We start from the raw sequence: 20,748 nt of genomic DNA, 5'->3' as shown, positions 1-20,748 counted from the left end.
GCGTCACCATTATTCACATCATCATTCATTCATCATTTCATGCCACAAACTGGCCAGTGCACTGCCCTTTGAAACTACAGCCACGAATATAGAGTGAAATTTCCTGATTCATCGTCACATTTACGTATTCGTTATACGATTACCAAGAGCAAATCAAGTACGGAACAGAAAACATATCTCTCATTCCTGGTGTAGGATGTATTGGAACGGCTAGAGCTCTGGACGCTCCATTTTTCCTGGCCCAACCCTGACAGGGCCCGAACCTTCCTGCTTTTATGCGGCCCGGTCCTTCTCGCGGCACGGTGGCCCAGTGGGTTGAGCCCGGCACGGCAGGGCCCGGTGACTCACAACGATAAAGGATTACAAGAACACGGGAAACCTTTTGCGAATCAATCCGGGAGACTACCAACAACAAATTCTCATTGTTACTGCAACGACGTCGGAAAGGTTTCAGTGCTCCTGTGCTACCTTTTAAAACAACACTTTGGAATGGAATGTTCCATCGCGTATGCCGTTGTTCCATGACATATTAATCAGACTTGTGCGTAACGCGTTACTAGTAACTGCGTTACTTGTAATCAATTACTTGAGTTATTTTTCGAGTAATCAGTTACTTTACTGTCAAAGTAATTTTTCCAGTAATCAATTAGATTTCTGAGTAATCGATTACCCAGTAATTGATTACTTTTCCCTTTAGAGATTACTTTAGAGATTAACCTGTCTTTCAGATGTTCTGTCCCATGTCAAGCCCCTCATACCGTCAGCCTTTGTTGGGAGGTCATTGCAATAACGTTCCGGAATTTCAAGATCTCTCTCCTTAATCTCTTCCTACAACACCAGTGTGGTGGTACCTGAAGCTTTGGAGGTTTAGTGAGTCATGGGGAAGATCCACACATTGTTCTTTCACAATCGGGTCAACGTCTTCCCGGGCGATAAATACGGTAGACGTACATATGTACCTGTCTGTCCCGCGGTTTTTGTTTTTGTGTTATTTTAGCTGTTTCCCTGTTTAATTTTTCTTTAACTTTTTTGTTTGTTTTCTCTTTTTTTTCTGAGGCACACAAAGACGGGTATAATTTGCGCGAATGCAGAGTAACGACCGGAGTAACGCGTTACTTTTGTACTCGTTACTCAATTACATTTGGAGTCGAGTAATTGGTAACGGCAATCAATTACCTTTTGTGTAGAAGTAACGGTATAACGGTAACCAATTACTTTTTTCGAGTAACGGGCACAAGTCAGCTTATTATACATTCAACCGTCAGCATATGGCCCAGCAGGTCAAGGCGTCTCGCTCGTTGGTGGTGGCCAGGGTCGTGCTGAAGACTTGGAGGTGCTGGGTCATAGCCTCCTATATGTATATAGGAGGCTATGGCTGGGTTCGAAACCTGCCACCGGCTGGATTGTATCAGGTTTTCTCTTGCTTTTCAGGCTGACTTTCCAGACGAATGTCAGCGCACTTCCAATGAAGCCGGCCAAGGACGCATACTAACCCCCCCCCTGTCCCCTACTCTTTGCTTCTGTCCTCTCTCCATCCGTCCACGCCCGTGCGCCTTTCATAGCCACAGTTGCTTCGGGGCGCCAACACGGAATAAAAAATACATTCAACTTTCTCTTCGGACTGACAGTGGTCAGCCTTACTGGCTAACTACTCTTCAATGGGTTTGTATCAGTTCCGTCGGACCCCCTCATGCGTGGAGTGCGACGTTCATCCGCTATCTCCTCCAGTCGAGTAGGTAAGATAAACTGGCCTGGCATTTCAATGACCGCGCCAGCCATGTTATAAGAGCCGCACGAGGCATTGTGATAAAACATTGGCAATTTTCATCCTGAGGTCGTTTGCCGCCAGCCCTGCATTTGTTCTGTTTAACCGGTTGCACTATTTCTGTCGATGACCCTGAAAGCAGCACCGTTTGCATTACTGCAAATTTTGCGGCACCCGGCTGAACGGTTCTGCTCACTGGCCTCACAGTTGTAAGATGGTGAGTCAGCGATTCGGCGGCATAAATACAAGTTTCGAGTCGGTGGCCAAACTTGAGACCAAATGTCCCAGTCAGCACAAAGTGTAGCAGTGACGTTGCACCAATATTCCCCTGCAATATTGATGTCACGTTACCAATGACAACCTTCGTTATGCTGCAACAATGTTCTGAAACCAAGACTGCAAAAATGAGACCTTGCTATAGGGACCGCCTTAATTGTTTCGCAACAGTGTTACAGAAACAACATTGCAAAAATGTGACACTGCAATCTTAATGCAACATTGTTAGTGACCCGCTGTTTTACGTTGTAGCAACGTTACAAAAGCAACACTGCGGTGTTATCTTGGTGATATATGTGGCACAGTATGCTTACCTATACTACCTAATCAGATCGCGGGTTCGAACCCGGCCGAGGACTCCAGCAGAGTTCAAGGTAACTCGCTACAACTAACTCTTTGCTGTAACTAAGTTCCTTTTTTTGGTAACTTGTAACTTAACTCGGTACTTTTGCGCTGTGGTAACTCGATGGAGGAACTAAGTTCCTTTCTCAAGTAACTTCGCCAAAGTAACTTAAGTTCCAAGTTACTTTTAATTCGCTTTTCACTCACGTCCACATAGTTTCTTGCTTTCTCTCCGGTTCCTTCGTGGCATTTTTTGACATAAAACGTGATATTCAATCAATGACAGTATTCTATTCAGGAAGTAAGAACCGCTGCCATTGAAATGAAGCTGAACCACTGTGCGCCCACAGGGAGTAAAAGATGCAAAGCGTTCGAATGAACCTCTACCGGAGAAACGTCATCATGACCCTGGTAGACAGTCTGAAACCGAAACAAATCGGTAGGAGAGGGCTGGGTTAAGCGAACGGGCACTTGTTCGCTGCCTCCTATTGAAAGAAAAGTAGGACCGAAGGTAGGTCGCATCCCTTTCAGGGACCATCGTAATCCCCTCAAGATCATGGCTTTCGGGCGCGACCTCGTTCACCTCTAGCTTCGAGCGTAGTTCAACTCTACCAAATTTGTGGCGCTGTCCAACACTATGACGTCATTTCTTTACAAACAGGGAGAGGTCTATTGTTGGACATAAACGAAAACGATCTAAGCGTGTTGCACTCCTCCGCAGGCAACTCAAGGTCTAACTCAACTACTCACGCGCGCTGCACTTGCGTAATGCTATTTTGTATCCGAAGTAACTTGGAAGTAACTAGTTCTTTTTTTTAATTAGCTCCGTAACTGCGAGTTACATTACAGGCTGAAGAACTTCATTATTAACTTAGTTTTCACACGGTAACTTAACTCGTAACGAGTTCTTTTTGACGGGTAACTTCTCGACCTATGGACGCCAGCAACTTGGTGGCAGGGTATAAGTTGCGGGTACAAGGTACAAGGGTACGAGACACGTCGTGGACATACGTATACGTGCACTCTGCACCGGCACCTCGAACCAAGACGAAACCGCCACAGGGCGCGTCGCAGCGACAAACAAGGAGGTAGAGAGAGAGAGAGAAATACATGATGACGACGATATGGCGATGACAAGGGGATAATTGTGCACGACATTATGCATTTTATTGCATTTATTCATTATATAACAAAGAGCGTTTCGTTTTTCTTATACGACCTATTATACGAGACAAATATTATTGTTTCCGTGCAATATGACATCACAAGGTACAGGTATCAGACGGAACGACATAACTTTTGGCGAACTCAGCAGTGTCATTGTAGATCCGGTTGTCAGGACCACGCAGTTCGTTGAATCTGTCATAGTTGTAGTCACCACAAAGACCGCAGACCTTGCCTCGGTAGAATGGAGCAACCTGTCACAGAGAGGTTCAAGTGTAATAACAACGACGACACGGGTGCCCTCCAGTCACACACACACGAGGAACATTGAGTCTTACCTGCGCAAGCAATATGCGGCCGTCGAAGACGACGTGGATCCCGTGAGTATCTGAATGGATCGAGAAGGAAGGGCCGTCGTCTTCAACGTAGAATAATTCAGCATCATTGACGACGTGGCTGTACGGATGGTCATGGGATACTGACACTACTTCGCCGTCCACTTGCAGAACTCCTCCAGTGCCCTCATTGGAGGGTAAGATGTCGATAACGGTGTCTGCGATGAATACCTTCAATGCCTGCGGGGTTGTGAAAATTTATAGCAAGGTACAATGTGGACAACCGCGTGGAAGAAGCTAGTGAGCTGGTGAATTTGATGCATAATGTAAAGCACAGAGACTAGGGAACACGAAGGGACGTAGCAGACCTTGGGGAACGTTGGGATGTCTGTTGCCCTAGCGAGAATGACGAAGTGGTTGCCAGGCGAACAGTCTCTGGCAAAAACGCTGTAGCAGTCCGTATTGGGCAGTGTGGTAAAGGCTCCGTCGAAGGTGCGCACGCTGTGTCCCTGGAGGTCACAGTGCTCTGCGACAGGAAGCATGGAGATGACATACCATATGAGCAGTTCACACATGACCACCTACCGTGCTTGTAGGACGTAAGGCACTCCTGGAGGTTGGTGTACCCAGGCATGTGGAAGACACGTGGTTCTAGAAGATGCGTGTAGACGGGTACGTGGTCATGATGGAACACGTGACCATCAGCAGTTGTGACGACGAGGCGCGTCGTCTGATGAGACTCTTTTTGTGTCGGAACTTGGGAAACAACACGAAGTTTGCCATCTGTTCCGCGGAAGTGGGAGAGAATGGTGCTAAAGAAGTCGGGATGTTTCTTGCTGTGATGATGGAGAACGTGGAGGAGGTAAGGGCCGTGTGGCTGGATGTCAACGAGAAAGACAAAATGTAGCTTGGCCGCCTGAATCGTACTCACAAGCATTCTGTTAGACACATACGCAGATACATGTTGGATGTTGATTCGCCGCCGTTGTGGCAGTACACTGCCCCATTGTTTTTTTTTGTTTTTTTTCGCAAACGAATTGGGGTTCGTGATGCAAAGGGTACTTTTAAATATCTGTGGCCAGACTGATGGAGAGCAAAAACTCCACAAGAACACAAAGACCTTGCGTCTGATGTGTAGCGTTCGAGGAGTTAAATACTACATACCGATTCGAGATTATGGTACTCGACGTCAAGGTTGAGCTTTCCAAGGCGGCTGCTCTGGTACAGGTACTTATTGCAGAAGTAGTTCATAGGAATGCCTTGTTCCTGGTAGAAGCGGCATTTTTCGTACAGGTTTCGCAGTATGTTCTGCTTGAATCTGTTCTTGCTCGGTGGTTTGCCGCTGGCGATGTCTTCGATCTCTTCAGCATCAGCATCAGTGTGCTCGTATGTACCATGAAGGGAGATCTGCTCGTATTTGCGATGGGGCGTCAGGAAGTGATTATTATGGCTTATGAGATTGAAATACTTGCCCTGGAACCCTGAGAGCAGTTAGCACCATAGATAAGATTAGCCTTGGCTTCGACAGTGCTTCCTTGGTAGAATGTGACCAGATTGCTGAACTTTTGCCAGTCCTTTGCTGGGAACGTTACAGCAGTGTCTAAGCAAACCTACGGAGAGGCGGGTGGATTAGATCTCCAACCAATGGCTTGAACCAATGTCTTTCGTCAAGTATTACTGTAGCGAGACCCTCACCGTCGTATGGTTCAGCTCTACATCGTGAAAAGGTGATCTGTCATAGTAAAATCTGACCCAGTGCTTGAGAAGGTCTCTTGTATGTGTCACCTGCAGCTCTGCTCTTACGGTGCGGGTCTTGGTCTCCCCCTTGTAAACGAAGTCCACAATGAGAACGCGCGATGTTGTGTTTCCAGGAGTGCCTTCGACTGGTGCGTAGCTGCTGTGACGTTCCACGTCGTCTGGGCCGTACGCCTTGTAGTCAATGTCAACCTCAATCTGACGAAGAATGTTACGAGTTATTTGGTGCACCAGTGTACAAATTACGGTCCAGCGTGTGGGTCCCTACAGTGTGGGTGGTGTCTTCCTCTGCTGGGACGACCTGAACACTTAAGTACCTCTGGTACCCATGGGGATTTACGTCCACGTGGAAGGCTTTCTGGAAAAAGCTCAGGTCGTACCAGAAATGATGCAGTGACTTCTTCAGACCTCCAGCAAGTAGCCGACTCTTCACGTCGTAACCGAAGCCAAGGAAGTCCGTCAAATACGTCTTGTTGTGCTAGACAAAGAGACAAATTGTACGAATTGCTAGTGCGCGAGCCAGTATTAAACTCTCCATAGCGTATGTGTAACGCTGACTGCTCCCTCCTCTTACTGTTTAAGTAAAAGGTGTTCAGTTGCATGTTCCACTCTTTTGAGATATTACAATTATGAACATACAACATCACCTAGGAATCCCCCTACGAAGGCATTCGTTGGCTTTTTCCTGAATTACTTGTTCACTTTGTCTCATAGGCTCTTATGGTGCGGTATTTGTGTTAGTCCCTACGTGGGGGCTGGCCTAGGCTCGTTATCCTGTCTGAACGTATTCCATTTTAGAGTCCTCATGTACCTACAACGTTTGATGGGTACCAGAATGCCGTTTTCTATCCGCTGTTCTTCCATCTTATCATGTCTTATCATAGCTAGGAAGGAGTTGCCTCAGGACAGAAGCCGCCGATATTTCGAACAGAGACTGTTCTTCTTCTGTTCTTTCTGTTCTTCTGTTCTTTCTGTTCTTTCTGTTCTGTTCTTCCTCCAGAAGAAGAACAGTCTCTGTTCGAAATATCGGCGGCTTCTGTCCTGAGGCAACTCCTTCCTACGTTCTACCGGTTCGCTGGATTTCTACCCATCTACCTTATCATAGCTAGTAGTTCTAGTTGTGCTGCTTGGGAGCGCTCATGCTACGAGAACAATCTACAAGCTTTGATAAGGTATCAAATCTGTTACCCAAGTGAGTTCCTCGTCGTTGTACGTTGCCAGCCCAATATCTTCCATGGAAATCGAGTCATTGTAATATCCAAAAGCTGCGTAAGGCTTGAAGTAATAGTTGAGCGCGTCCATGGGAAGGGACAGAGGTCTTTCCAGTTTTAGCTTGTGCGCCATCAAGTCGTAGGTCGCTCGCAGGTGCAGAGGCAACGAGAAAGCCACTCTTTTTTCGAATCCGACGCCAACATAGGCCTGGTCAAACGGGAGATCGATGCCGAAGAACCCGTACTGGTACACGTCCATTCTGCGCAACAGGACGCGTTACTGTCTATAGACATACTTCGCAAGAATTGGGGCTTATTATGTTTTCTCATTAGACTTAAGTCTATTCTTATTATTCAAATTGTCTTTTAGTTGTTCGAATCCGAAGTGGGGGGTGCACTGTATAAGCGGATCACAGATGGGGGCGTGCTTTCTATCAACTGGAGGTGGGACGAATCCAGAATTTTTCGAATCCGAATCCAAATCCGAATCCAAGGAAGGTTCTACGAATCCACGAATCTTACGAATCCTTTCTTGAAAAAGAGTTTAAAAAGCCAGAAAAAATAAAATAAGAAACACTTCTACTGAAAAGTGTTTTGAAGCAGAACATGATACATTTGTTTAAAATGAAAATACAAATTAAAAAAATTCAGTTTCAGGAGCAAATATATACGCGTATACACTCTTAAAAATGAACTTCACCGCATAGCACGCTCCTAGCCAACCATCATCTCAAATGATATCGTTATCTGCCCTGATTTGTTGAAAACAGGGGGCGTACGCCTTTTTTGTGACAATTATGAACAGCATAAGTGTCACAGAAAAGGCGTACGCCCCCCGTTTTCAACAAATCAGGGCAGATAACGATATCATTTGAGATGATGGTTGGCTAGGAGCGTGCTATGCGGTGAAGTTCATTTTTAAGAGTGTAGTTCTTAAACGTAATTTATTTCACACGTTGTTCATCGACTACAAGAAATTAATAAATTCTCGAGTGTTGAATTTATTTCCATAAAACTAAGCAACAATCGAAAGCAAAACAAGGTTACTTTTAAACTTGTAACGTAACAGTTCCTGCGTGAACTCTTTCGGTCCAGAGCAATGTAAACAAACAAACAAGGAAACACCCGTCGGTCAATGAGGTTTTCGGCGGATTCCGGAGGTGCCATCTTGAAAAAGAAACGAACGAACGTGGTTGGTGGATTCGAAAGATTCGGTTCGCCGTTCTGGGATTCGGATTGGCGAATCTCGAATCCCTGCCTAGGATTCGAGGATTCGTGAATTCGCGGGTTCGGTTGGCACGTCCCTACTATCAACCAGAGTTGTACGTAACGCATTACTAGTAACCAATTACTTTTTTCAGTAATTTTTTAACGTAACCAATTAATTTTGTGAGCAAGTAATTTTCCAAGTAATCTCATTACAATTTTCGGTAATCAATTACTGAGTAATCGAGTACTTTTTTAACCTTCTGTCAACAATGGCAACCCTTTTCAGCGAGCCAATCTGTTCTTCTGTTCCACCACGAGTTCGACTGAAGCAATGACGCAGAGGTCACTGTGACGGTCATCTCTATAGTCCACACGTGTTCCACGCACACCACAGTAATATGATAATCCCTTACAACCGCGACCTACTGGAGCAACAGTAAATAGTGTATCGATAAATCGTGCGGGCTGAACATAACGATAGTAACAAAACGAAGCGGATGTTTCGGTGTTGTTTTAAATGTGCATATAAATCTGTAATAAACGCGTGTATGTGTTTTGTATGTTGCTTTCAAATGTATTTGGGAATTTCGCTTATCATGTATGTTGGTGTCTCATATTAGAATTTGCAACAAGAGCTGCATATGATTGCATTCACTCCAGGCTTGTTGGCTTTGCTATGGCCCACAATTTAAAAGTAACGGGAAAAGTAACGCGTTGCACTTTTAATCGGTAACGTATTACATTTTTGATGAAGTAATTTCTAACGGTAAAGAATTGCTTTTCGCGCAGTAGTAACAGTAATTGTAATCAATTACTCTTTTCGAGTAACGTGAACAACTCTGCTATCAGCCATAGGCGTGTGGCGCAAGCACTCTTAAAAATGAACTTCACCGCATAGCACGCTCCTAGCCAACCATTATCTCGAATGATATCGTTATCTGTCCTGATTTGTTGAAAACGGGGGGCGTACGCCATTTCTGTGACACTTATGCTGTTCATAATTGTCACAGAAAAGGCGTACGCCCCCTGTTTTCAACAAATCAGGGCAGATAACGATATCATTCGAGATAATCGTTGGCTAGGAGCGTGCTATGCGGTGAAGTTCATTTTTAAGAGTGAGGTCTTATCTTACTTACAGGTAGTGCCTCTGGAACTCCACCCGGATCTTGTTGAATTCTTGCCCGAGTGTTGCTGGGCGGCGGTTGACGTAAAAGAAGCCTGACCCTTTTAGTTCTAGATAGGCTGCCAAGCCCATGTCGGTGGGAATTTGCACAACCATAACGGGGAACAGAGAAAAGTACTTGTTTTCCCCGGCGCGTTGCAGCTTGGTGATGAACAGGTGTGCCAGGTTCTCGCCTGTTGAGGTCACATAGAAGTTGTGTTGTACCGACTTCGTCTTGTGTGAGAATACGTACCTATTTTGGAAGGCTCTCTGAGGAGGTGCGAAAACGTCTCCTCCAAGTCCCAAGTTGCTATCCTATGTCCCCAAAAGTTCAACTTGAAGCGTGCACTGATGGGCTTGAAATCTCTCGGGGTGATCGGGAGCTGAAACAACCCGTTGTCTTATTACGAGAGACCAGTTCTGTAGGTAGTTCCGTTCACTGGAGCGCATAGATGAATAATTGGGACGTACGCTGCTGTCCAACTTTTGGTGCTCCTCCGCGCCCCTTGGTGTCCTCCGTCTACCGAAGAAGTTCCACAAGCTCTGCTTTTTACCAGGGCGAGGTGAAACCATTGCCGCGTACAGTCTGTCGACTCCGTAGCCCTGATAGGTTAGTGACATAGTGTCGTAGCAGAACCCATTGAAGCAATCGGTCTTGGCGTAGTGAACGGACAATGGAAGGTAGCTGTCTTCGGACATGATTATGGAAGTTTGTACAGCTCCATAGTAGCCGTACTCTTCTGCAATGTGAAAGGTGTTTTGTATAAGCGTTCACGGTCAGAATATATGCAGGTCTATCGTGAAACCTTCAATTCGTGGCGTTTATTGCGAGAAGTCGCAGCGTGCGGTTTCCGAGATTGCCCGTGCCCTGGTCAATAAATACCAGTCTTGAAGTGGAACTTACCGTAATCGATGTTTGTCATAGTGAAGCGAGATTCTGTATGTCCCGGTGTCCTGGCGAATCGACTTACCCCGTTCCAGACAGGGAGCACGTACTCCAGTTTACGTGACCTGAAAATAATAATAACAACAACATCCTTAATTTTATTTATTTTTATCATGATTGGAGTGCTTCATCGCCAGGTGTGATACACTACCCCATTGCTGGTGGGAATGTGCCGAAATGTGGCATACTGCTGTTTATGACACAATATACACGTGTTTTAGTCGTATGCAGGATGGCCTAGCGACAATATGATTACGAGGACGGATCAGGCAGACGTCACTGATGACTCGCAACTGCAGGCTGGATGAATGATTTCAGCTTCGAGCCTGGTTATTAGAATCTGAAACGGATGCGGGATAGGCATGTGGATGTTGTGTTTATATGATAGTGAGAATAGATGAAGCCGCTCGGGGTGTCAGGTACAGTCAGTTTGGGAGCGCTGCGTTCTGAGAGGAGCCGACGGGATGTCAACGACACCGAAAAAAAAAAAAAAAGAAAAGAAAAGAAAACTAGAAAGACCAGAAAAGCAAGGGTTAGTTTTAGCGGAGGCCACCAAGGAGAGTCGGCCCAACGCTCACGTGCTTTCTCTAAGTTGTACATGTAGACTTCGTTGCATAAAGTTTGCGCTTATTAAATGTCGACTGCTGCAATATATTTCCTGAAATATTGGGGGAACTTTACTCTGGTGAGTCTGACAGCAACCTAAGGACGTTTATCCATCAGACCCAGACACCACCGAACCAAAGCGCTCGATTAAACAATCACGACGAATCCCTACATCGTGGACAGTTTCATAAAGTGAACGCAGTGAAGGTAGCCGTTCAATTTTGAATAGGCGACTCTGTTCGGAATAACCCAGACAACAGAAAAAATCCTCCGGGTATATCCACGGCCCCATAACATCCAGGAGAGGGAAAAATCCCGATGTAACGTTCCGAGGATGTCCCCTCGATATCTCAGACGGACGACATTCGGGACGTCCAGTGCATGTCCTGTTTAGGATTCAGATAGGAAATTTGTCACTATCCCTTCGTCGTGGATAGTCAAGTTTCTTAACGGGAACGAAAGGTAGTCCTTTCATTTTGAATAGAGGGGTCTGTTAGGAGTAAGTTCTAAATAGAAATGTATCCACACGTCCGGTAGCGCTTCTACACTCTCAGAAATGAACTTCACCACAAAGCACACTCCTAGCCAACCATCCTCCCGAATGACAACGTTCTCGCCCCTGATTTGTTGAAAACGGGAGGCGGAGCCTATTCTGTGCCGTGCATAATGAGCACAAAATAGGCTCCACCTCCCGTTTTCAACAAATCAGGGGCGAGAACGTTGTCATTCGGGATGGTGGTTGGCTAGGAGCGTGCTATGTGGTGAAGTTCATTTTTAAGAGCGTATACTTACAAATCCGCGTAGCACGGATGCTTGGACTTGGCCATCTCCCGGAAGAAACTAGTGACGTAGGACGCTACTTGATCGCTGGGATCGTGGATGATTTCTCGGGCAATATGGCGGAGAAGGTAGAGGTCGGGGTGCGTGGCTGTCACACCGACGAAAGCAGCGATACGGATAGGATGACTTTCGCTCGTGTTCTTGAAGATCGGGAGCAGGATTTGTCGTACCTGTGGAACAGAATACAGAAAGTCAGCGAGTAAGTAAATGCCCCCGGGAGGATTGAGATTGAATCTGCTAAGGAGTGTATTAGGGAGGCATACCAGGTTCGGATGCTTGGTACCAGCACGTACGAGTCCCCACGCTGATCCTTGCCGCAGCTCGGGGCATTGAACTTGTGGGCTGACAAATCGTGACAGCTGGCGGACAGCTCGTCTCGTAGCTAGTCTTCCAGCTATTTCAAAATAAACTCCGGACAGGTAGTGGCTTTGATTCCTCACATCCGCTGGAACTATGTTATACTGGAAGGTAAGGGCAGCGGTGTTAGACGCTGATACGTGATTATGGCAGAGAACGCAGTGTCCACTAGTCCACATTGTTTCGTAGCTTAGCGTTTAGAACGGAGTTCTGGTACATCGCAAGCGCTGTACGCCGACGCGACGCCGACTCATCTCCAACGTTGTGCCGCCCATATCAAAGGAATAAGGCAATGGGCCCCCCAAGCAGCACAATGTACTGAAAGCCAAGTGCAATAGGGGTGGAGGGTATTAGGGTATTATCAACGTTGTTTAGTTTCACGGGTCTGTTCAAGACCTTCCGCCTACCCGTCCACCCCCACCGCGCTCGACTTTCAGTACATTGTGCTGCCTGGGCCCATGATATCTTCGGAACCGCTATCGGGGACACCTTCCCATCTCCCTATATTGTTTCACTTACGTCGTAGAACCTTTCCACAATTTCGGGCTTGCAAAATCCACCGTCTTCTTTATCATCGATATCAGCTCGCTGACAGTTCCTTTCGATAAGCGTGCCCAATACAAGAAGGCAGGCACCTTCCAAGCGCTCGCGTTCCTTGACGAAAGGGAGCTTGCAAAGATCCTGTCACAAAAAATACGTTCGTTTTGAGTTCCGCTTTTAGTTCCGCGTAAAAGGTTCCTTACTATGATTCCGTGCAGGACGGCTTCGCTTGGCTCGAGCACGTTGAGTGGAAGTTTGCTGATGAAGTCCTCGACCTCCGCTGAGGTGAGCTTGCGTTCCTCTACCAGGCTGATGAACAGGTTGATGTGTTGGTTGACACCTGAAGCCTTCAGGAGGTCCAGGAAAAGGGCTCTAGAAACGATTCCGGTTCCTCAAGTAGTATAGGAGCAATAACAACAACAGCAACAACAACAGGATGATGATGATGATGCGGGAAAATGCTCAGCTCCGTGCGCTTGGAGACTGGGACCAGCTCCGGTGGCGCAGCGGTAACGCGTGCGCTTGGAGACTGGGAGGTCCGCGGTTCGAATCCGCGGGCCGGCTGTGCCGTCTGGGGTTTTTCCTGGGTTTCCCTCAGATGTGTAATAGGCGTATGCCGGCACAGTTCCCCTGAAGTCGGCCCATGGACGCAGCTATCCTCCCCCCGAGCGGATTCCGCTCGGTCTTCCACTTCACCCTTTCCTCCTCTCCACCATCTTTCCCTTCCCGAGAAACATGCCGCCTAATCAGGCAGGCAGACCTCTCGGGTTCCTCCCAACGACACTCCTCCTCCTCGGAGACTGGGAGGTCCGCGGTTCGAATCCGCGGGCCGGCTGTGCCGTCTGGGGTTTTTCCTGGGTTTCCCTCAGATGTGTAATAGGCGTATGCCGGCACAGTTCCCCTGAAGTCGGCCCATGGACGCAGCTATACTCCCCCCGAGCGGATTCCGCTCGGTCTTCCACTTCACCCTTTCCTCTCCTCCTCTCCACCACCTTTCCCCTCCCGAGAAACATGCCGCCTATTCAGGCAGGCAGACCTCTCGGTTCCTCCCAACGACACTCCTCCTCCCCCTCGAGGCTACTACCTTGCCATTGGGTCTATAGGATGAGGGAAGGGGTTGGTGAGAGGAAGGCGAAGAGGGGAAAGGGTAGTCATGGGTTGGACTGTGACCCCTCCACTCTGGCCAAAGTATGTGCAATGACACAACTTAATACGAATAGTTAAAACATCTACTAATTTTGTACAGTTCCTTCCTTCCTTTTTCTGAGGCTTTCCAGCACAAATTAGTCAGGAGATCCTCTCTAAACGAATCAAGAGGAAGGAATGAGCAAATTACAGGCTTCCCTATGCGTTGTTTCCACACCTGAACAAAACCTTTGGAAGATCCAATTCTCGGTCTACAACTTCTACCAAACGTATGAATTACGTATGTGCGGCGGGGGTAAAGTAGAGGCTGTTCCTTAGCTTTTTGCTGTGTAACGAGGCTTAAAATAAAGAGAAAAAACAAATAAAATAATTAAATAAAGAGAGATAAACTTTTGCTGTGTAAGGAGAATTTGTCTCAACTCCTCGTCTCGGGACTGACTTCACAGACGAAGGCAAGGACAGCGATGTTTATGGACCGGTACCCTGTCCTTCAAGGATACCAGCGCGCCCTTTCGAACAGCACCTACACGGTCTTTCGAGCTAAAGGGGGCTAGCCAGTAGGAGTGTACCTCGATCTGAAGTAATTGAAATTCCCGTTGCAAAATAAACTGCTGTCAATAAATATTATCTGACTATATAACGCACAGTCACGCGCGTGAAACTGCCCGCAACGAACACAGAACTTGCACTAATCGAGTAACTAACCGAATAATAAACTAATCAACGTGCTTTTCTGTCGTGTCCGTCCTGCTAGGCCTAACGGCCGTTAGAATGTGACTTTCGTTCGCTGAAAAGACTTGTAGGGGCATCGAAAATTCGTGAATTTCAGTGATTTGATAGTGGAGTGGTGTTTTTTTTTAGATACGGCATATCGTCTTGCGAAGCAACCGAGCATTCTCGTTGATTTTCCGCGTTTCCAAATCGTGAATTTCGAGATCGAGGATTTCGCAACCGAGAATATCGAGGTCCTCCCGCCAGGGGACCGATAGTATCCTGTCAAGTTCGTTGACGTCTGTTGCATACCTTTTGTCTTTCTCGTGTTTCCGTTCTGGACTCTGGTCGTCTTCCTCCGGTTCTCCTCCGAGCTGACTATCCCAGTCAGGCTTGAAAAGCCCGGCGGTCTCATTGTAGTCGAAGCCGATGAATGTGTGGTACACACCTACAAACCTTTGGGCGGGACTTCCTTTGTGGAGAGCGTCCTTGTAGTCATCCTCGTTGAAGTGCAGGTCAGCCAGTGCATCAAAATATTGTGGGTACTGTTCCCCAGAAGAAAAGTAGCCATAAGAAAGTGAGACGACGGTAGCATCTCCTTGGGCTTGTGGAGTCCCGAAAGAATGACGAAAAGGACGAACATACAGGGAAGTAGAGGAAGAGACTGTCTGTCTCCTCGTCCCTTTCGTCGTTGTACGGGAACTCCACAAACGCAATGCCCCCATAGGGGCTCATTGTCGAACATCATGCCCCCCCACCCCCATTAATCTCATCGGATTGGCTCATACGCACTGGCACGCCATGTGACCAACTAACAAGAGAAGACGTACGGAAAGAATGAATGCGCATAGACTAAAAAGCGTCGTCAAGTCTTGACCTCTAGTCTCAAGTCTACGTTAGAGTCTCTAGTCTACGCATCCTTGGAAGTCCACGGGAGCATTAGGCCGTGGTTCGGGAGCGCGTGGGATTCCGCTCCTTCCTACTAAACGGGACATCCCCTCTTGCAGAGTGTGACGCTCCCGTGCTCCTGCCTGCAAGTGGGAGTGTTTCTCGTGCTCTCCGCCCTCCTGTGCTGAGACAACGCCACCTAGTGGATAGAGAAAGCCCGCGCATTGCCTCCTCTCCCTCCTACCCTACGTGGCCATTAAGAGTCAGAAATCGTCTGCTACTGCGATTCACCGTTCTGCGAATTCAATAACCCGCAAATGATTGCAGCTGATCTGGAACCTGCGGACCTAAATCAGTATTTAGTCCAAAAAGTGCAAGTGCAATCAGTTTTGAGAAAGATTGACACGTTTTGCGCTTTATTTCAAAGTTTCCTATTTAGTACGCGGGGACGTTCCATCACAACTCGCAGACGACAGTGGTTCTTCTCCATGACCATCGACCGCTGAAAGCACGTTCGTGATTGGCTACGGCCGTTGAAAACACGATCCTGATTGGCTGACCCTTAATAGTTACGTCACGTCGACGAGTGTGCAGGCTTTCTATCTAAGTGGTGTTTGCTGAGAGCACTCCTTCTGGGTAGAGATAGAGATACTTTGCACGGGCAACGCTCCAGTGTAGCAGATGCTCTGGAGCGAGAGGGACAGAGTGGGCAGAACATGCTCTGCAGAGTTGCTACTTAACGCGCCGCATGATTTCCCCCCCAACTATAGCATAGCGTCCGCCTGCATGCAGCTCCGCATGCGCATGCGCTTACTGGGAAATGGTCCAGTGCTGTCAATATGGTCGACGATAAAAAAGTGAAGGGGAACGTGCTTTGCGTTTCTACCGAGTACTCTTGCCGCGGCATCAGCTCAAATATACGAGAATAGTAGTTGCACCTGCCTTCTGTCTGTTGAGGCTTATGTTATAACCATGTAGAAATGCGTTGTTGTTCCCGAGGTCTTCCCTCTTCTGGAGCGACGTGCTGGTAGGCTGCTTCTCTGCGAGACTCGTATGAACTTGCAGACTGTCGGAGGTTGCGGTGTCTGTGATGGCTTCCTCTACGGCAGCCAAGTGGAGGGAGCGGCTGTATCGGAGGCAAACAATACAGAGTCAGTGGTAGTAAGCCGTCTTCATGGATTGTTCGAGACCTAGTGCTTTAGTAGCCCGATAATAACGGAAGACGATGGCACAGACAACGCGAGAACACATTTGGCTGAAATGAAAGTTTGCGAGTGTCCTTCCCTGAAGAACGCTTTACTGGTAAGAGCTCGTCAGTCGGGTTTCTGAAATTTTACGAAAGCCAATCCTAGATTAACTTCAACTTCAACTTCAACTTTATTTGGTCCAATAAATGAACCCAGAGCACTGTCGAAAAAGCTGCTCACGTAGCTTGACAGGCCCCAGGCGCTGATTAATGAGTATGATTAATATGATTAATAATTAATTGATTATAATAATGATTATTATTGATTATTATAATGATTATTATTGATAATTAATTAATTAATTAACGAAGCCAATGTCCGCTGCGTTGTAAAATGATTAGCTCATCACAGTTTCTTCGTGTCCAATAGTGCCAGGGGCTATTAGACCTGAACTCCATAATGTAAAAGCCTCAGTCTCGGCACACAGGGGAACTACACGAAGACACGACTCCAGTCGTTGAGTCGTGTCGATCCGTGTTGGCCATGCGTCTTCTGCCTCACGATATTTTCATTAGCTTCGCGCAAATGTCGAGTGTGAAGTGTCGAGATACGCTTCAAGATCCACTGTTCCTCGAAAGCTGCCACCCGGGCACTCATCGGATCGGTGGCGAAACGTGTGAAATTGTCGTTAATTAGTCGAATCACCATACTGGTAAAAACCAGACAATGTTGATAACTCGGTGCAGAAGCATATCAGAAGCACTGACGTACCGTTCGTGCATTGTGGTCACTTTGCCACTACGAAAAGGATTGAGGACTTTGCTTGCTGTTGCAACGGCACTTTCAACGACGAAGTTCGCGGGCGTTCCGTGAAGTTTGTACTTCGCTTCAGCATTGAGTATCAGAGGACGCTGAAAGAGGTAGGGAAATGTAACACAACGTGTCATGCACTTTACGCTACTTTATCGGAGCTGCAGGACAGCTGATACCAGTGGCGTATCTAGAGCTACCTGCGCCCATGGCAACATGGTTAACATGATGTCCTTGGGGATGCGTTTTCGTGTGGTCCGCACTAGGTTTCACGCTACAACCTCTCTAATGGCGGGTGCTTTAGATCATTTATGAATGTGCCAGGTTGAGTGCCCGACCTGGCACATTCACACCCGACCACATAATGGCGCCCCTGTTCACCTGGCGCCCATGGCACCTGTCCACACCTGCCACACCCTAGATACGCCACTGGCTGATACAGAGGTGCATGTGCAGAGGTAATGATTTCGTGGGAGTAAGCGTCAGCCCAATCTCATCATCATCTCTTTATGTGTGTATATGCGTGTGTGTGGTGGGGGGTGGGGGCAGAATTTGTTGTTTGTTTGTTTGTTGTTTCCTCTAGATAGATACCCCAGGTACTCACTGCTTCCCTTGAGCCACACGACTGGCATGTCTTCGCATGGAAATTTCCGTAAAAAGCCATGGCCGTGTAGGTGCAGTTCTCCAGGTTCCTCGCTTTGGTAACTTCAAAGTTGCCCTCGTGGTCGTCAGTGACGTCGTCGGAGAGGACATACAGCGTCTCGCAGTTGCCACTAATACTCTCCTAAAGGACACGCAGTGTGATGGTTCAGGAACACTATTTTGGAAGAATCCTTGATCAGAATACCTCAAAAGTGCTGTACTCTCTGGCATGAGGATCGGCGTTTCTGCCTTCCGTCAGGTCAACTTGAAAGAGGCTCGCCAATGCTCGTTTCACGTTTTGAGACCATAGCGGTTCGTCCTCGTCCAGTTCGATGTTTACAAACTGGGCATTGAAAGGAGGAGAGTTATGAAGGGTGTTAGTTTAGAACCGATGCTCTCGCAATTAAACGTATTTGAAGTTATCACAAACGTAACATGGAAACGGTTAGGAGCAACCAATGTTTATTTGAACGTGAGCTGTGGGAAAAGTGACGGTTGTTCGTGTGGTACATTGTATTCCTGTCCGGTGGTTCTGTGTACTTGTTCCTGGAAACCCCTTTTATTGCATCTTCGTTTCTTTGGTTACATGTACTTGTGTCGCAGTTATTTGTGTAACCTGAAGAAGTACATCTTCTTGCACGAACGCTGTCGTTCAAATAAACCTTAGTTGCCCGTAACCGTTTTCATGTTACGTTTGTGATTCCCTCATTGCGGGATCCTTGTCAGTGTCTTTTCTACTTTTTTTTTGTTTCCCATTTCAACGTACTTGAAGTTACGGTGATACACCGGATTCATAATCATTAAAATAAATTCCAGTGGTTCTGAAGTTACATGCTCTAATGTAATTTGAGATCATGATGTGGACAAATTGATAGAGGAGGATAAATTGAGGCTTTGTATGGTGTTTGTCCTTTCTATGTTGTTCCAGCCTCAGAACATCAGTTCTCTCTTGATAGAGGAGATTAGGAAGCACTGGAAGGCCGGGGATTAATACGATAATACGGGGGGGGGGGGGCGGAATACAGCATTCGATCCTACCACCTAGTAATCTTCAGCATGGCCTTGCGAATGTTACCACTAACGAGAGAATGCTGGTGCATGACGTATCCGTCCGTAAGCTGAACTGACCTTTCCATTGGTGAACTTTACGGCGAACGGCTTCTCGATGTGTTCCGTCAGGCTTGCCGAGGACCGATAGGAAAATTCGTACGCGTTGAAATCGGCGACACCTTTATCGACGATGTCCAGTTCGAAATTCACGACCTGCGATACGGTGCAACGAGTCACGTGACTTTTGAACAGTGGAAGATTGAGAGACGTACCTTTAGGTGCGTGTGATCCTCTTGAGGTTGTACGATGACCTCGCACCTGAAGGCAAATCCGACTGTGTCCGCCGGTATGCCAGATTCGGTGATCTGGATCGTCCCGTCGTAGTCATAGCGATATTCCTTGCCCACTTGGAAGCCTGAAGAGCAAAATGCTTATCTGAGGCACAATTCTCACCGACGTGTCGCATCTCAGGAAAGCAATTAGCGCAAGTGTCTCTGCAGACACACCAAAAAGGACGACGAAACAGGAGAGAGAGAAACGTCATCATCGATGGTTATTACAAGACCCAGTATAAAGCTAAAACGTCTGGATCTAAGCGAAGGCCCTCTTTGAAGGCCCCGGCGGTGACTTTTTTTTAAAGGTTTGGTGAGAGGTGTAATTGACGAATTTAAAAACAAAGTAGCAAGTGCTGCCGTAATGTTTTATAAGTTTGTACTTTATCATAAATTCTTACCTGAAACGGATCCAATGACCAGCAAGGATAGTAGCACGAGTTCCATAGTAGATGTATAGTCTCACCAGCAGATCATCCTGCTTCTGTATGGAACCTTGATGGACTCGCTGTTATTTTTCCTCCTATCTTGTCTCGAAGATTTTCCTGAACTGATACGTTCGCAGACTCTTGAAAGCGTTTCTTTTGACTGCCCGGATGAGAGTCCGACGCAGATAGGGCACTATTTCCAAGCCTGCTTCGAGAGACTATGGATTTCAACTGGTGTAGGCTCTCCGAAAAAGACACGCTGCCTATTTCTTGCTTTTACTTTTTGATTTCCAGAACATCTGTATCTTATCTGTTGGCGAAACATTCGATTTATAAGATGCGGACAACATATTCGTATTCATCTTTTCTTTCTTTTTTTATTTTTTCCTTACCACCAGGACGTTCTGCTTCGATCAGCGATTCCGTCGATTCCATTATGTGACAAACCAAGGACTTCGATCATTATTCACCCATCGCCATCGTTCACATCATCATTCAATCATCATTTTATGTCACAAACTGACCAGCGTACTGCCCTTTGGAACTACAACAACAACAACAACTTTATTTTCGGCCTTGGAGAGTGGGGAGTTTCATCGCAACAGGCGATACTCTACCCCAGTGCTTGGTGGAATGGGGGGAATAAAATAACGAGCCCCTTTACAATAACGATCGAAGTCCGATGGTGTCCAGAAATGTCAGAAGAGCTTTGAGCGCAGAGCGTTGCTGGGCTGGATTGGGCCAGGGACCAAGCAATTTCGGTAGGGAGAAAGGGCGAGAGTCCAGCTGACGAAGAGACTCGGAGAGTGTGATTCGGGAAGGTTCGTAGTGAGGGCAATGAAGAAGAATGTGCTCCAGATCCTCAAGAGCACCGCAGTGGCAACAGGTGGGAGAATCAATTTGTCTCAAGCGGTAACGCCACTGAGCTGTAAAGGCCACATCGAGGCGCATGCGGTGGATCCTGCCTTTGGAACTGGGCCACACGTTTTGCGTCAAATTTCCTCATTTATCGTCACTTCACGTATTTGTTGTTTGATTGCACATAG

General features: G+C 47.1%; 1 protein-coding gene across 1 annotated transcript; it reads right to left on the bottom strand.

Moving 5' to 3' along the window:
- Positions 1-3,525: 3,525 nt before the first annotated feature.
- On the bottom strand, positions 3,526-19,809 carry LOC135390733 (uncharacterized). The gene is made up of 25 exons (XM_064620584.1): positions 19,676-19,809; positions 19,215-19,357; positions 19,021-19,155; positions 18,098-18,235; positions 17,855-18,034; positions 17,212-17,351; positions 16,196-16,379; positions 14,678-14,910; positions 12,712-12,880; positions 12,488-12,649; positions 11,875-12,072; positions 11,564-11,781; positions 10,124-10,230; positions 9,691-9,959; positions 9,473-9,602; positions 9,194-9,413; positions 6,826-7,108; positions 5,906-6,115; positions 5,578-5,835; positions 5,355-5,492; positions 5,047-5,289; positions 4,468-4,759; positions 4,251-4,408; positions 3,886-4,122; positions 3,526-3,801 (listed from the first exon to the last, which is right to left on the bottom strand). Exons 1-25 carry the CDS (start codon positions 19,719-19,721, stop codon positions 3,646-3,648), a joined length of 4,647 nt encoding a protein of 1,548 aa, XP_064476654.1. The 5' UTR covers positions 19,722-19,809; the 3' UTR covers positions 3,526-3,645.
- Positions 19,810-20,748: the final 939 nt, after the last annotated feature.

The sequence above is a fragment of the Ornithodoros turicata genome, chromosome 4 (genome assembly GCF_037126465.1).
Source record: "Ornithodoros turicata isolate Travis chromosome 4, ASM3712646v1, whole genome shotgun sequence".
Lineage (NCBI taxonomy): Eukaryota > Metazoa > Arthropoda > Arachnida > Ixodida > Argasidae > Ornithodoros > Ornithodoros turicata.
Note: the sequence above shows the minus strand (reverse complement) of the source record. Positions and strands in the feature narration are given on the sequence as shown.